The sequence below is a fragment of the Myotis davidii genome, unplaced genomic scaffold (genome assembly GCF_000327345.1).
Source record: "Myotis davidii unplaced genomic scaffold, ASM32734v1 scaffold26, whole genome shotgun sequence".
Classification (NCBI taxonomy): Eukaryota; Metazoa; Chordata; class Mammalia; order Chiroptera; family Vespertilionidae; genus Myotis; species Myotis davidii.
This window is the reverse complement of record NW_006299245.1, coordinates 4,128,921-4,147,323: the sequence shown is the minus strand read 5'-3', so window position 1 is coordinate 4,147,323 and position 18,403 is coordinate 4,128,921. Positions and strand designations below refer to the sequence as shown.

The 18,403-nt window shown below is 39.0% G+C and overlaps 1 protein-coding gene across 1 annotated transcript in view; it reads right to left on the bottom strand.

The window, feature by feature from the left end:
• Positions 1–1,789: 1,789 nt before the first annotated feature.
• TMTC2 (transmembrane and tetratricopeptide repeat containing 2) overlaps positions 1,790–18,403 on the bottom strand; it is a 397,072-nt gene continuing 380,458 nt past the window's right edge. Inside the window, exon 12 of the mRNA XM_006774726.2 lies at positions 1,790–4,516. Within this exon, the coding sequence (XP_006774789.1) occupies positions 4,337–4,516 (180 nt within the window). The 3' untranslated portion in view covers positions 1,790–4,336. The remainder of the gene's footprint in view (positions 4,517–18,403) is intronic.

The following is an 18,403-nucleotide window of genomic DNA, read 5'->3' as shown; positions in this document are numbered from 1 at the left end:
CAATCTGGGACTTCTCGAGGAATATCCAACTGCCCATGAAATTGGGCCTAAACAGGTAGTTGGACATCCCTCTCATAATCCAGGACTGCTGGCTCCCAACCACTCACCTGCCTGCCTACCTGATTGCCCCTAACTGCTTTTGCCTGCCATCCTGATCACCCCTAACCACTCCCCTGCCAGCCTGATCGACGCCTAACTGTTCCCCTGCTGGCCCGATTGCCCTGAACTCCCCTCCCCTACCAGCCCAATTGCCCCCAACTGCCCTCCCCTGCAGGCCTGGTCACCCCTAACTGCCCTCCCATGCAGGTCCAGTCGCCCCCAACTTCCCTCCCCTGCTGGCCAAGTCACCTCTAACTGCCCTCCCCTGCAGGCCTGGAACCTTCCAACTGCCCTCCCTTGCAGGCCTTGTTGCCCCCCAACTGCCCTTCCCTGCTGGCCATCTTGTGGTGGCCATCTTGAGTGTTGGAATGAGATGGTCAATTTGCATACTGGTCATGACTAATTAGCATACTCAGGCTAATTAGCATATTTTTCTCTTACTATCTACACTAATAAAAGACAAAGATGCTAATTGACCATACCTTCGCTATGCCCACCAATCAGAAAAGTATGCAAATTAACCCAACAAAGATGGTGGTTAATTTGCATACACAAGTGCCCAGCGAAGACTGAAGACAGTGTAGAAGGAAGCCAAGCACTGCAGAAGGGAGCCAAGCAGCGGAGAAGGGAATGGATCAGAGGTAGCAGAGACGGGAGCGGAGCTGAGGCAGTGGACATAGGAGGGAGTGAAGTGGCGGAGAAGGGAGGGAGCTGAGGCAGCGGGGAAGGGAGAGAGCTGAGGCGGTGAGGAAGGGAGGGAGCGAGGCAGTGGAGATGGGAGCGAAGTGGCAGACACAGGAGGAAGCGAGGCAGTGGAAAAACGAGGGAGCCGAGGCAGCGGAGACGGGAGGGAGCCGAGGTGGCAGGGAAGGGAGTGAAGCATGCCTCGGTGGGCTTCGCTCCTCCTCCTTCTTGAGTTCCAGGGGTCTAGGCAGTCCTTTCTTTCACAGTGTAGACTCTTCCTATTCTCCTTTGTGTGTTTGTTTGTTTGTTAATGTGTGTGTGTGTGTGTGTGTGTGTGTGTGTGTGTGTGTGTGTGTGTATACATATATATATTCATTTCACAGAGGAAGGGAGAGGGAGACAGAATCATTAACTGGCTGCCTCCTCTACACCCCCTACTGGGGATCGAGCCCACAACCTGGGCATGTGCCCTGACCAGGAATCGAACCCTGACCTCCTGGTTCATAGATTGATGCTCAACCACTGCGCCACGCTGGCCGGGCCAATTTATTAATCTTTTAGAGAGGAGGAGAGAGAGAGAGGGAGAGAGAGAGAGAGAGAGAGAGAGAGAGAGAGAGAGGGAGAGAGAGAGAAAGAAAGAGAGAGAGAAACATTACTTGGCTCACAGCCCAACTGGGGATCAAGCCCACAACCTGGGCATGTGCCCTGACCAGGGATTGAACTGGCAACCTTTCAGTGAATGGTGCATGGGACAATATTCAACCAACTGAGCCATACCAGCCAGGACCATGCCATCTTTTCTGAACATGGAAAATCTAATGACATCAGCAACCCTTATTATTACCGTAACTATTAAAAATTAATAATTCTTATTATACATTAGCCACATTCTGTCTTTATTTGGCTCTCAATCTCCACCTTTTAAAAATTATCTCCTAGTTCTGCTAAAACCCGAGAGAGTATAAGTTTTGTTGCTGTGGAAGACTGAAAAAAGGCTTAAACAACATATTTGTTATCAATGCTTTATTGTTGAAAACAAAATTGAAATTCTCTGGCACATAAAACAATTATTTCTACAAAAGGAAAGCCTACAAATCTTGATAATTTATACAAATAACAGCTTCTCAAAAAATAAAATTTTAATTTAGTAAGCTTGTCTTGTGCTCTATATTTTTAGCACTGTCTGCAATAATCCACCATAAATCCCTGAGCGGAGACTTTTTTGACCATGTTCTATTATGCTCCCCTGTTGCCCTCCCCCCAAGTTGGTCCAAGCCCAGCCCTGTAATAGAAGGTGTCAGGGACATTTTGTTATTAAAGATCCATGCATTTTATGACACAGGCCCAATTATTAATGCTACTTGGGAACTGGGTCAACATGAAGTGCCTCTACTGTGCAATCAGCAAACCTATTAAGAACCAAGTGTTTTGAAAGGAAGAATAATAACAATAAAAAAGACATAAAGTGTTAAAACTAGGAAATCATCATAGGTCAATATTTAAATAAATAAAAATGTTAGACATTGAATTCATCTCTATATCCTTATATTAAATTCCTTTTGTATTTATTTGTTTGCAATTGCCAATGCAGTAGAAGATGAAAAATACACTTCAACCCCTATTTTTGGTTTGACCACGGGTTTGTTGTTGTTAAATGTTAAATATCATTCTGAGAACACAGTGATTTAGTTATAATTTAACTTTTGGCCCCTCAGTGAAATGTTTATAAAATACTGTACATGGTAGGAGGGCCTTCTTATTAATGTCATCACCAAATCTCTCTCACTACATTTGCCCTTCTTACACTAATGCCATAGGAACACTACTTCAAATTCTTTATCCCACTGTATTCAGATATGCAGAAAAACATACAAAATATGGAGAAAACATAGTATGATGTATTTGCATGTGCAGCTTCCCTTTAATGGGGAAGCTGACCATATATACATGGAGCATGAGTGTAAAGGAGAAAAAGCTTAATTTTCAGTTGCAAGGAATTGGCTTGGTGAATCAAGTTTTGTTTGTTATTCTGCTATTATAGAATAATAAATAAATAAATATGTACAGTATTGTGTTTCTACTTTATGAAGAAGCTAATAGTGGGCTATTGTTTTCACAAAGTTAATTTCTAGTAACAAAGTCTGACTGCAAGTCAAAAAAAAAGTTCAACAAATGTTCTTCTCTACATCTTTTAAACTCCTTTACTTGTGAAATGAACGTTGAAGTGGTTACAAATAGGTAATGAAACAAAATACCAAATTTGCTAGTGAGAAATGGTTTTCAACTGTAAAAAGCACTTGGCAGAACACCTAGAAACACGCAGGCTAATGCTACACTCTACTGCAGCTTAAAATAAGAAGTTATTTTTATGTTTTTTGGGGGGAAGAGCAAAATATGAAAAATACGATAACAATTCCTTAAAACCGTATCAGCATTACTGTTCTGGTACCTATTAGAAAGATATTAGCATTTCATAATAACATTTCCCAAATATAAAGTCATTGGTAACCATCATTATACACTCCTTCGAGCAGACTTGTTTTTTTAACCAGTAACATCTGGAAAGCACAAAGCACCTTCCCTTATGTCTAATGGCTGCTGGTTAGTTGTTGGAGCTAGAACACCTTTAAGCTTCCTTTTGTTATAATCCTTATATAAGCATGTGCACTAACCAGGAATAGCCATTTACAAAGGCAATTTCAAAAGCCTAAGAATTAACACAATGAATTCTCCTAGGCAGTTTTTTCTTTCTTTCTTTCTTTTATTTTTGTGTGTGTGTGGGGGATAAATATTGGCGACTTTAAAGTAAAAAATGCCTGCCTGACAAGTATGAGGCCTCCCTGGCCCCTCCTACAATACCAGTGTGAAATGGGGGTTTCGCTACGCTGCATACCCTTTTCAGATCATGAAAAGCAAATGATTCCCAAGAAAGTGAAGACTGACATCCAAATCATAATGCGGCATGTGCACTAGTCAGGAAACAAGCGTAGACTCTCACAGGTCCTGACATCGTATTAAAAAAAAAGGGGGGGGGGAATTTTCTAAGTTGCAGAATTTGGATGAGCGGGCTGTCCCAGAGAGGGAAGGCAGCAGCAGGATGACCGCCGGCTCCCTGGGGCTCACACTACATGTTAATCTCTCCTATGCACACTTGACCTTCATAGTTTACCATGGCTGAATGGACACTCTGGCTTCCTCTCACAGTGTTTAGGAAACAATATAATTTCTCAGTTAGCTTTCAAAAATGCACAAAGTTTGGAAGTTAGACGCCGTCCCTCTTTCAGAAGGCCAAGAGATCCTTTCTTAAGTGCTCTGGTTTAGTTCTATGGGTAACAATTACATCCTTCAGGAGGTTTCCAAATCCCCCCCCCCTTTTTGGTGTTAAAGGCTGTGCCAACAGCTAAGTGGATATTCCCAGAAGAGGCAGTGACCTCGGTGACCTCTGCCCTGGCCTTGAAGTCCAAACCAGCTCTTGTCCTAGCCCCGCTGGGAAGTCCTGTTGGTGAAGGAAGCCAGCTTGAGAAGGTGGAGGAGGAAGAGGCGCTGCCCCGTGTCAGGTCTTGGAAGTCTTTAAGCCTTGCTTTTCCATGATGTTCCAGAGTTTGCGGAGATTGGACTGCGTGATGACGTCGTCCGGCTTGAGCTGCAGCGCCCGCAGGTAGTTGGCTTCGGCCTGGTGCAGCCGGCCGTTCAGGTGCAGGATGGCTCCCAGGTTCATCAGCGCAGCCGGATACTAGGGCCAGAGAGAGGAAGGAAACCGATTAAGAGGCCATCGCAAGCTTTCCTTCGAGGAAGACAAAAATCTTCATCCACTTATGCAAATGATTCCCTTATGTCTGGAGGCATTTTATGGAAGCAATTTAGCAATTTATACAAACAGACAAAGATAACTAGGAAGGAGGGGGAAAAAAGTTTCCAAACAGCCGCTGTGTACTTTGTACCTTTTTAAAAAGGGCAGGCAGCTAGAGAAATAGTTTTCGTCTTTAATGAGAAAGAATGGGTTACATATGAAAACCTAGCAACCTAGTCAGGTGGTACCACTCTGAGAAAAAGGCGATACAAGTTCAGATGGACAGAATTAAACTTTTGGTCAACTCAACACCAAGAAATACAATATTAAATGGGAAAAGTTGACAAATTTCTGTGTCCACCCACTTTTTAAAATTCTTTTTTAAAAAATTTATCTTTATTGTTGAAAGTATTACAGATGGCCCCTTTGTTTTTTTCCCATTGACCCCCCTCCACTCCCCACCTTTGTTCTCTCTCCTTAGTAATATTCCACACCATTTATAAAAACATGAATAAGTAAAATATACTGTAAAGTTTTACTGATGTTTTCAGGGTAAACTATCCTGGAAAAAAAAATTTCAAATGAAACCACTATAGTCCTTCCCAAATCTAGCTCAAGTAATTTAATGAGACAAAATCTTTACTTTTAAGTCAGTTTTTAACCTTCTAATGGTAAGTGTTTACTCTAAAAACAGTGAATTAAAAACACCTAATAATAGATAAAATACAGTACTTTTATAAGAGTTTTATGCTATTTGTTTAAAAATAATTTGCAAACAGATTTTTCTGTAATGTGTGGTAATTGTAATACAAAGTTATCATGTGAAAGGCAAACTTTAAAAAAAAGTATGTTATGTAGCACTAGTTTAATACAGGGTTTCCATCCCCAAATTCTCAGACATTAGTTAATAATAACACTCCTTCCCAAAGGAAAAAACATTTTGCTTGCTATCAATGAATAAGGGCTGTACTGCTCTTGTCTTGTCCCTGGAACTTTCTGGCTTGCAGAGTAGCTAATATTTTGGCAGTTACATAAATGCATATTTCAAATATCAGATAAAACTAAAAGTGTTTATGCTAAGATTCTATTTTCATTTTTCAGATGATGTCAACTCTTAATTGTCTTGGCAAATCTGATACCGCCTAAAATAATTGACAATTATTTCTATGATTTAACATTTTCACAATGCATGCATTTTTCAGCTGAATTCATATGACTCTACTCTTTACTGTAAAAACAATTATTTCTGAACCAAAGCAATGCTGGGGAGAGGGGTGAATAGCTCAGAATAAACCAACTGGGGGAAAAGGATCAGATCTGGATTGTCAGAGATGTGGATTTGAGTTCTTGCTCAGCCACTGCTATGACCTTGAAGTCCCCTAATATATCTGTGTCTCAGTTCTTTCATTTATGAAATATTGAAATAATATCAACTTTCTGCACATTGTTACAAAGATAAGAGAAAATAAACAAATGTAGCACAGTACATGCACATTGGAGATACTCTACAAATGTCAAGTTCACTTTTCCTGGCTCCTTGTGCCTGAGATATAGCAAATGCATGTTTGTGATATGTATGTTGCTATACAAACTTTACAATTTTTATTTCAATGGCTACATAATATGTGTCTGGATGTATACCAAAACTCTCTTAAAGTCCTCAACTACTGGGCATTATTCTCCAACTTTTCAACATCCTTTCCAAAAAGAATGTTGCAAATATAAGCTATTACTAACCTTCGAAAACCTTTTAGTCTGGATGACTCCACACTTATCAAGAAAAATACAGATGGTCAATATCTAATTTTAAACACCACTCCAAATAAACACAACTCCAAATTACATGTGCAGTGACTATCTCCACATTGGAAACCTAAAATAACACCACCGACTCTGTCTTCCTAAGACAACTGTGTTGTCATACCACCACTATTATCTTGCGTTTGATGCTTGAACACATTTCTGAATGATGTCCCCTCACACAGCTTAGCATCACAACCAATAAACAGCTACTAAACTTATGGTGAAGTGTGTTCACAGTCTGAATTACTAGAGATGCTAAATAGATGAAGTGTTCAAACTTCCTGCTATCCTGCATAGGAAGCGAGGAAATGGGGAGAGAGAGCCAGGGTTGGAGACCATTCCTTACTTACCAGAAAGAGAAGGGGCCCAGTTGCTGGGCGGAGAGAAACCAGATGGCCCTGTGGGATAGCTGTTACTTCTTGAATCACTTCATTACCAAAGTGTCTGTACCTAACTAGAATTCCAACTCAAGGGGATTTTTAAAAACACTCAGAGGTTACCAAATCCCACTGCCCAGGTGCCAATGACCGCTCCACCCAGAAATGTGTGCACTTGGACAAGTTGAGTAAGCATATCAGACCTCAGTTTCTTCTAGAAATGGGGTAACAATGCTTGTTTCTTAAGAGTTGTTGTTAAGAGTATATGAGAATACAGATTACTATCTTTTTCTTCTTTTTTTCTGTTTCCTTATCATCTCAAAAACACAAAGCGGAATCTCCTTGTCAGTGTGCCTGAAGGACTCCTGACTCTAAACGCTGAGGATTTGTAAACTGGCTCTTTCTTTACTGGCTCCGTAGCCTTTCTTAGGTTAACCTGGAAAAGAATGTTGTGAAAATAGGTGGTGAAGTATACCAAGGCTTTGCTATTATTACTTAAATTGCAGCCTGAGTTCTTCTGTGCTTGGAATACTTTGAGTCATCTCCCTACCTTCAAATTAGGGAGGAAAAAGTTAATATTATTATAAGAAAATACAATTAAGAAGTTAAATCTGTTATCAAAATGAGTCTGAATGCTAATTATATTGGTGTTTTGGAATAACTTTAATTTTGCACTTTCCACACTTAGCATGTTTCTCATTAAACAAGAATAATCAAAAATTGGCATTATGAAGTTCATGTGGGATAACAGATCTCATGGAAGCTTACATAATACTTATTGTGTCCTCTAAAGAATAAAAATCCAAGTAAACTAAAAATGTGCATATTAAGAAAATCATTCAAATTTTAAAAGACTTTTTATTGATTTTCAGAGATAGGGGGAGGGGGAGAAAGAAACATCTATGTGAGAGGGATACACTGATAGGCTGCCTCCTTTACACACCCTACGGGGAACCCAGGCATGTGCACTGACCGGGAATCAAACTGGCGGCCCACTGGTGCACTAGATGACAACCAAACAACTGAGCCCCATCAGCTATGGCTCGTTCAATATTTTTAAGCAAAGATCTAATTATAAATAGATTACAATTTTCAGAGGAAACATTGTGATTTGAATGCATCTATTTAATAGAGTAAGAAAGCTATTTTAAAAAATCAATGCACATATATTATGTAATACTTATAGATTCTTATTTGCATAACTGGAAACTGATGAAATTGACATGCTGGTGTGCTCATATGCGACATACATATCCACTGCCTCAGGTAACTGCTTTGAAAGTGCCATTTGACATAAATAATTTCAAGTGCTTGTTAAAAATTTATGACTAAAACTGGATATAGACTATTTTCTCCCTCTATGGTTGTTTTCTCTCTTCAGAGATGGGGTTTTTATCTCTTAAGCCCATCATATCTCCCTTCCACGGCAATCGCATGGGCAGCTTAGCGGATGCCCACTGGACTGCCTGCCTTCAGGTCATCCAGCCTTGCTACAAAAATGAGAGTTCAGGCAGGGGCTCAGCATCACCCAGGGGCTTAATAGAAATGAAGAATTTCAGGCGCCACCTACTGAGGAAGATTCTGAATTTTAACAAGATACCCAGGTGCTTTGTGCGCTCATTAAAATTTGAGAAGCACTTGTCTAGAGGTCATTTCCAGATCCTACATTATATCCTTTTACAGCTTCTGAAACAAAGTTTTTTTTCTTAATAAAAGAATGAAGTTCCTATAGAACAAAACATGTCAGATCAAATGTCTAAACTCCCATAAAACAGAATTCTTCTCTTACCCAAAAAATTATCTAAGGGAGTAACAGTACTCAAATGAAGCTTTATTAACAGAGTAGTAAAGGACTAAATATTGTTGGACAGAAGAAGAAATTAAAAAAGACTTTTCATAACTAAATAAGAGCAAGTACGGTTTCTAAACAGACTTAAAGATTGCTTCACTGTTTAACTGAAATGCAAGAAGTCCAGGTGACTGGCTGTCTGATTACATATTGGGTGTCATTGCCATCTGCCAGCCACGAGTCATGGGCTGGAGAACAGAAACCCAACTGCAAGGGCTGATGTCTTCCCTCACACACATCCTCTTTTATTAAAGACAGCCGATGAAATCTTCAGCATGTTAACAAAGGCAGTCAGCAGCTTGCAACCCAGTAACATGGGGCTTGTGGCTCCAGACAACAAATGACACCACCTCCTACTTCACAGACTAGAAAGAAGAACCAGACCTTCTTGTTTCCTTGAAGAGAACAGATGCTTTACATCAAAGGGGCTGACTGGCAGCCATGCTGAGGCAACAAGTGACGTCTTTTTTCAAGTCTCTAGGGAATTCCGCCTTTATTGTTAATTTACTGTGGTCTTTGGCTTATTTCTCCAGCAGTGGAGGAAAATAGCAAAACTAAAATAATAGATGTGTACTGGGGTGTGGTAGAGCAAAGGCAAGGCGAGAAAGGTCTGACACTAGACTAATTCCCTTGAGGCTCCTCAGGAGCCAGGCTGAGCTCACAGGGTCTTCTAGGCACACAGGATTGGAAGGTAAAGTCATTTTCCTGGCCTTTGTATATTGTGTAGTCTTGGGAGCATATCTATAGAGCAGGAACAGTGAGACCAAAGGAGATTTAGGATTGGGAACTCGTGCTCCTATTGGGAACAGGACTAAAATGCAGAGCTTTGAACAGAGGACATAGGTGGGGCCTAGAAAAAGGTAAGCAAGGGCTTGTTGAAATATTCTGATTAGGCAAGGCAGAGAAACCCAGGCAGTAACTGGCTCTTTGAGACCCATTATTATCCCTGTGGCCACTTCCCTTTTATGAAGGTAAATCAACAGGCAAGGGAAGCTATGAAAAAGATAGAGATAATACACCAATATTTCTAACTTTATAAAAATATTTCCATTCAGCCCTGGCCAGGTAGCTTAGTTGGTTCGAGTGTCATCCCAATATGCCAAGGTTGTGGGCTAGAATTTTGGTCAGGTCACATATAAGAAGCAACCAATGAGTGCATAAATAAATGGAACAATAAACCAACTTTTCTCTCTCTCCCTTCCTTCCTCTCTAAAAAATAATCAATAAATTTAAAAATAGATATTAAAAATATTTCCATTCAAAGTGTTGCTGAAATTATATATATAGTTGCATATTTACAGTTTTATGAACTAAATAACTTTTTTAAAAAAGGAATGTCTGAGATTACCTTTATCCAGCTAATATTCAATTAATATACTATACACACTTGGGATGTTTTTAAGATAACCACCTTCTAACTTCCCTTCTGAATATAAATTATATAACAGAAATGAATTTGCATGGTCTGAAGTTTTTAATGGATTCTCAATCTTTTTCAAGTAGTTACCAAATAACTTGATGAAGTTTACACACTGTATTTAGTTGAAATTGCTTACCCAATTGGATTTACTGGAGCAGTAACTGTATCATGATGCTTAAAAATTAATGGTATAAACTTTAAAGAAAATATTCATGAAAAAGAGTATGCATAATTTTAAGAATTCTATTTATATTTATTGTGCCTTGTACATGGCAGATATTTAATAAATAATTACTGGATTAAAGTTTTTTTTAAGATTGTCTGTCAGGCTTATGAAAAAACTATATCACCTGCGATAAAGTTAGATACATCATTTCTCTCAGTTTCAATATCATTCCTCCTCTTTTGTCCAGACAGTCCAAGGCCAAGCTAGAAACCTGAATAAATTAGACTTGATTCCTTGCTTTCCTCCATACACAAACATGTACATATATCCAACTGTTAAGTCTTGGTAACTTTACTTCCAAATCTCCGCTAAATCTGTTTTCTAATTATACTTTGTTCCTTTCTCCCGACTTTGTTTAAGTTCTAATCATCTTTTCTTGGGTTAAATAAAATTTTTTTGATGGAAAAAAATAACTAAATGGGTAAATGAACTGATTGGTGGGTGACAGATTAAATGAATGAATAAACACACGAGTAAAGCCATATGCAGGTTCCTTTTTTATTATAAACTAGAGGCCCAATGCATGAAATTCATGCAAGAAGCTCGGCCCTCGCAGCCTCTTGGCCTCGCCCCCGCGCACTGGTCGTTCTAGAAGGTCGGTCCACCATCTGGTCTAATTAGCATATTAGCTCTTTATTATATAGGATAATTTAGGCATATAAAAATTTCAGAGACTATAAAAAAGCTGTCTACTTGCCTGACAAATAAAACTTATAAAGGCAATTGAAGACCCCAAATACCTCTTGCTGTCCTATTCCTGAACTCACTCTCATCCTCCCAAGAAAACCACCTGAAGTTGGTATTTATCAGCCCAGTGTATGTCTTACACTTTTTTTTTTTGTCTACCCATAAAAAATGCATACATTCTGAAGTTTCAACTTTATCCATTTGTCATTATCCTTCATGGGATGCCATCCTACAAAGCACCCAACTGGAATTTTGTGGGGAAGTGTGAGACTTGGTTGGAAAGTTTGTAAGGAGGACATTCTGATAAAAGGGAAGTGTGTGGAAGGCTGCCTGCCTTGTTTATCGAATTCAAACTTAGGGGAGGCTTAGGGGTGTATTAAAGGCAGTGCCCCTAATTATTCCTTGACCTTCCCAAGCAAGTCTGTGCATGTGCAGACGCCTGGGTGTTTACGGGAATCCTTATGCTTCATCCCTGGATGCCCTTGCCTAGAGGACAATGTAAACATGTGTCCTCCCAAGACTACTCACCCTATTGATTGTATCTAATGATAAAAATTCCAATAAAAGCCTAATGAGGCAGTCCATGGAGGCTGCTTGGACCCTTGAGCCAGGTAAGCCCCTTAGCCCTCTCCCCCACAGTGGAACTGTGTTGGAGTAATTTGTTCACCCGTCGTTCAGGGGCTGAGGGTCAGCCCTGGCAGAATTTTTACTCATCATTTTGTTTTTCAAATGTATCCATGTTGATCTATGTAAGGTTTAGTTCTTTCACATGCATTCCAGTGAATGACTCCCCTGCTCCCAAGGATGGAAATACTGACTCTTTAATAGAGGGCTGTCTCTACACATACTGATGGGAGTGGAAGGAACTGCTGGATCACAGGGGATCTTCAGCTTCACCAGATATTACCAAATTGCTCTCAGTGTGGTTGTATCAAATGGCATTAGCATCGGCATGTAACAAAGGTTTCTTCATTCCGGGCCCTTCATCACACTGGGCATCATCTGACCATTTTAAGTTTTGTAAAGTTAAAGTTGCGAAATAGTGTCTTATTGTGCTAAATTTCTTTTTCCTGATTGCTAGAGAGGTTAGTAACATTTTCATAAGCTTAATAGGTTTTTACATTTTCTTTTCAGTGATTAAGCTCCTATACCTGTTTTCAACAAACTGCTGAGAGCAGGGCCAGCAGTGGAGAGAAGCCCTGATAAAGAAGAGTGAGTTTCAATTAGTTTGGAGAGCAAAATGTCAGCAGTGAGATAGCCATGCTGTTAACCCTTCGGAGACCAAACCAAAAGTGGAAAAAAAAATTCTTACTAAAAATGAAACATATGAATACAATAAACAAAAAAATCTCTCACAAAGTTCTTGATGAAAAAAACAAACCAACACCCACAAGCAATTCAATGCTTCCCACTCAGAAATGACAGCTCTTTGTAGTCACATTTTCACTACAGTCATATTTTGAAGAAAGTATCTCTGCAAAAAGATTTACCAAACTGTACATCCAGCACTGGAAAATAACCCAGAAATACAGCAGTGACAAGGCAAAGTCTGACAGATAATAGAAATAATTCATTTTGATTCTCAGTTTCAATACAGTATTTGTGTTTTTGAAATAGCTTTGAATAAAACAAAACAGATATAGGTGACAGGCAAGACACAACGCTGTATTAAGGGAGTAGTTTCAATCTGTCAGTGACACATTCTATCCTGTGCGCTCAATCCTTCTCTCCCACATCTGCTCCGTCCCAGCGGGTGTTACAAGAATGCTCATTTAACTTTTATGATGGGTGTGAGTGCCACAGTGTGGAGTGCTATTCATTTTTATGGCGATCAAAATGCCAACAGCTGCAGTTCTGGAGGACAGCAAAGAGGGATGCTCACAAAGTGATATCAAAGGTGGTGGTTATTTCTCACAGATTTTAAAGTGTACCTACTCAATTAAGAAGATGACCTATGAAATTACTCTTTACTGGTAATAAGTCTTTTTCAAACATAGGTTTTCCTGGTGTCCTTAATTTCACAAGAACGCCTCTCACGTAATCTAAATGGAAAACCCACACCCGGGCCATAGCTTGTATAAAATATAATCACTATATTGTTTATGATTTGAAATAAACATGTAGCTCCTTGTTTGCAGTAAAATTATTAAATAAAAAGTTCTTTAAAAAGTGAAAAAAATACAGAATGATTCACAGTGCATGCAAATGGGAAAAATAAGAATGTACTGAATTTGAAGACACGGAAGGAAAGATGCTTAGGAAAGAATCTGCACAACAAGCCGGCATCATCTCTATTTTAAAACAGCAAGAGCGTTCTGTCCTTGCTAATAGAGATAGCGCTCACAAAACCCTCAGCACCTTATTCTCCTCTTCTTGAACCACATTCCTTGCCTGTTTCTAAGTTCAAATATGATTTAAGCAACATAATTCACTCTACACTTTATTCATTTCTTTTTAGCATGAAAGGGAGGGAGGAACATATGCATGCTTTCTCAATCATAATCATATTACACAGAAGGAATTTCCAGCTGTACAGGCCATCCAAGTGTGTATGTGTGAAGCGTGAGTTTGAATACATTTAATAAAATGATTGCTCATTCCAAGGAGTTGAAACATGTCACTGGAATAATCATGCTGCCATTAAAATGTATTTCAGAGATATACTGATGTTGATATTTGGGCTTATAGAAGATAGAAGCAGAGAGCTAATTTTTTTTTTTGGGGGGGGGGAGTTCTGGTCTTTTTTTGCTATGCAAATTATCATCTGATAATTTGTACTGTCAGAGGTACAGATATACTGCACTGACAACAATCAGAGTTATATTAGAGTAAAGCTCAAAAGAAGCCACAACAATCAAATTCAGGAAATTTTTAAATCTATGTACAACAGTCCTCCAATTAACTGACATATTGGCCAATAAAATAGCTTTGATTTGATGGAGGTCAACAAAGAGATACGAATTTGCGTATTTTGGCAATCACAGATTTGTTCCTGAATAAGACTTATTGAAAATATTCTTTTTTTTAAAAGTATGGGAGTGAGCATATCAGAGACCTCAAAACAGTGGATTAAAATGTAGGTTAGGCACACACACTATAAAGATGGGTAAGATTGTTCTCCTCTCACTAAGCAGATGGGGACCATGGTGTGAACAGGCAGGATTAATTCAAGAGTGACGGTGTCATTGAGAGCAAGCATATTTCAACATGACATTAGAAGGCAGCAGCTGTCCCCCCCACAGCAGGAAGAAACACGTTTCAATGAGAGAATTGCACGCAGGAAGTGGAAAGTTTTGCGAATGTTCTGAGTTAGGATGATCAGATCAAACAGCAAGCAGGAGCAAAGCAATTCCTCCGGGAACTATTAATCTTTCCAAGGACTAAAATTAAACTGTAAACACAGTGTCTGATGCGTGGCGTTCTATTTGCACTTTTATAAGGCCAAGACTTTGCTGATATACGCTTGGAAAAATAATGACTGCAAGGTCTCCACACATATCATTTCAAAAAAATATTCCATCAGGGTAAACCAATAAAGGTGAAGCCATGTACACTCCAAGCCTTCCACTTGCCAAAGAGTCACACCTGCTGAAATGTAACAATAAACATGGCCTGTGCATATCTAAACTCATAGCAAATCAAGGGAGTTTTAAGGGCAGATCTTCTGTCACTCGCATGGTGTATGCTCGCATATCACCCTCTAGATCTGTACATTCAATTGCACATTGTGTCTGCATTTCTGAAATGATGTTGTCTGAAATCACTACAGTCAGACTGCATCAGTCATCTTCCTTAAAGCCTGCAGAGGCAGCACATTTTTATATCTATAAGAAGGTTTTAAAGACTGGCTCGATGACATTTTTTTTTTTTTTACTAAAACAGCTTCCAAAACTGCATATAATACAGATTTTTGTATTGCCGTCACCTACTCTACCAATGTTTTACCTCTTCTCTGAGCAACTCTGGTTTTGAAAACACTATACCTTATTTTTTTTTTTTTTTTGCCTTTTATCCTGGGTTTACCATGTTAATATAAAACAAGGGATGAAACCAGCAATCAACAAAGCAATCCCACTGACCCAGAGTTCAAGCAACTGCTGGCCTCAAATATATTTATCAGACACTTATTCACCCATACATCACAAATAACACCCCAAACAAAACTTGGAAAGGAAGGTAGAACAAAATAAATTATTTTGGATCCAATGATTCATTTTCTTATGCCAACTCTGATTTCTTTTAGACTCATTTCAAATACTGAGATAAGGAATCATAATGATTCTGTGAGACATGTCAAACAGGTTTACAAAATCACAAAGTAATGCATTTTCACTTGCTCAAGAAATAATTTTGTATTGGCAATGCAACACACTCTTATAGTGATCTGATATTTGACTACAGCAGTGGTTCTCAACCTTCCTAATGCCGCGACCCTTTAATACAGTTCCTCATGTTGTGGTGACCCCCAACCATAAAATTATTTTCGTTGCTACTTCATAACTGTCATTTTGCTACTGTTAGGAATCGTAATGTAAATATCTGATATGCAGGATGTATTTTCATTGTTACCAATTGAACATAATTAAAGCATACTGATTAATCACAAAAACAATATGTAATTATATTTGTGTTTTCCGATGGTCTTAGGCAACCCCTGTGAAAGGGTTGTTCGACCCCCAAAGGGGTCGCGACCCACAGGTTGAGAACCACTGGACTACAGGCACACTTGGCCACATATTCATGTCTGAACAAGCAGAAGAAAAAGGACTTCTCTAGAAGTACAAGAAAAGGCACATCATGTAAGAAACCAGAGGCAAAACTCTTTCCTGGTATTACATATTGGTTACTCTTAAAACAAAGCATGTTATGAATACTTTGCTAATTAATCTAATTAAATTGTAAGACATTTGTCTCATAAATGCTTAATATCCATTACATATAATAATTAAATTGAAATTCAGTGTCTTGAAATGGCTCATAGAAATTAGGCTATGCTCTAATGCCTATAATTTAACACTTATTTACTTCAGTCAAAGACAGACGTTTAAAAACTTTATTAATTTCTGTGGTTCATCCAAGACAAGTAGGAATTAAATGGTAATTATAAAGGCAATGTTCTTAGAAAATTAAGTCCTGGATGCTAAGTGAGCGTGATCGCTGACAGGGGCCACGTGAAAGGGCAGCCTCCAGCAGAGGCAGGAGCACATGCCGCTCTGCTTAACTGTACTTAACTCCCGAACCTGCAGAACCCTGGGGCAGGAAGCATGGCCATCCCAAGCAAAGGGGCTCCATGCATTAAAATATATCCCATTTGATATCAGTTACATGAATGCAATTAAGGAAGAATGAAAAGAAAATTTATAACACTGAAATAAGACAATTTTAATAAGAAAGTCATGAGGAGCCTCTTGCAGGCTGCAAATAGTTAAAATATGTGTATTGATGATCTCTGACTATAATTTCTAAAATAAATTTGAGTTCTTCAATTATCTCATCCATTACAGCCAATTTTCTTTATTTCCTATTTTAAAAAAATATATTTTCATTGATTTCAGAGAGGAAGGGAGAAGGAGAGATAGAAACATCAATGGTGAGAGAGAATCATCAATTGGCTGCCTTCTGCACGACCCCTACTGGGGACAGATCTTCCAACCCAGGCATATACCCTGACTGGGAATCAAATGGTGACCTCTTGGCTCCTGGGTCAACACTCAACTGCTGAGCCACACCTGGCTGTGTACTGTACTTCCTTATTAAAGGTAGTATGTTCATTCACACATTCATTTAACATTAAATTACTGAGCACCTATATTGGGGCTTCAGCAATACAAAAAAAACCAAAAAAACAAAAAACAGTTAAAAATCCTAGACCTCAGCCTAGCCTGCATGGCTCAGTGGTTGAGCATTGACCCATGAACCAGGAGATCACGGTTTGATTTCCTGTCAGGGTACATGCCTGGGCTGTGAGCTCGATCCCCAGTGTGGGGCATGCAGGAGGCAGCTGACCAATGTTTCTCTCTCATCATTAACATTTCTGTCTCTCTCTTCCTCTCTCTTCCTCTCTGAAATCAATAAAAATATATTCTTTAAAGATCCCAGACCCCAATGAATTTGAATTATATTTGTGTGATATAGATAATAAACACAAAAATAAGTAAAATATGTAGCATATTATTTTGTAATTCATGATAGGGTAAAAAATACAGCAAAGAAAGGGTTCGAGAAATATAGATGAGGCAAGACTTTGACAAACTACAATCATGGGTCATATACATTGTACTGTGAGTATTTAAAACTCTACATTGAAAACTCTCAAAAGGAATAACAATACATGATGACACATAAAAATTACATAAAATTCAAAATTCAATGTCCATACTTTCCAAGTGCAAAAAACCACACGCAGTCATGCATGCTTTGTCTATGGTTGATTTGGTGCTAGAGTAACACAGCATAGTAGTTGAGACCCTATGTCTGCAGAGCCTAAAATACTTATCATCTATTCCACTGCAACCAAAGTTTGCTGAACGCTGGTTTACAATATTAAACAGAGAAACCTGGAAAGATCTTAGGAGAAGAGGGCGTTTGAATGAAGAACTGAAGGAGACGAGAGAGTAACTGCACAGGAGTGACATGATCTGACTTACCCTCTGAATGCTATGTTGAAAGTAGACTAAGGAAGGAGTCAATTGAATTATTATAGGTCAGTGTTGATGTCTTTGCCAAGCATAGCAGCACTGGAAGTTTGCTTATGCAACTAGAAGAAGTAATTCACTACAATGGGAAAGACCATGGAGAAGGTGTGGGAAGAAGTTTGGACTAGTAGCTTGAAGAGTTTCTAAGAGTGGAAATACTAAGTAGACACTGGATAGATTAGTCTGGAGTTCAATGAAGAAATCTAAGGTGGAGATATAAACTGGGGAGCCATCAGTGTATCAATGCCATTAAAGCTATGAGAGAGGACAAGATCGCTGAGAGAATGAGTATACAGAAAAGCGTGAAGTAGGTCAAGAAAGGAGTAGAATTTCAAGGTTAAGAGATTGGATGGATGGGAAGGAACCAGCCAAGGAGATCAAGAATAAGAGGGACCAGAGTTAAGAGATAGCAGAGGGAGGGTGCTCTGGAAACCAAGTGAAGAAAAGTGTTTCCAGGAGGAATGAATAATCATGTGTGTTACTGATAGGACAACATTAGAACTGAGAACAAATAGACTGAATGTTGCTGAGTGCTGCTCTAGTAATTTGACAAGAGCAGTTTTGGTGACATCATTCGACAAAGAGCTTGTTTGGAGTTGGTCCAAATGAAAATGGAAATTTTTGCTATAAAGGAAAAGAGGTAAATGAAGTTGAAGCTGGAGGCAGAAATGGGTTTGAGAGGCTTTTGTGTTTTGGGAGAAATAATATGTTTAAATGCTAGTGGGGAAAAATGGGTAGAGGGAGGAATTTTGTTAATATAAGAGAACAGAAAA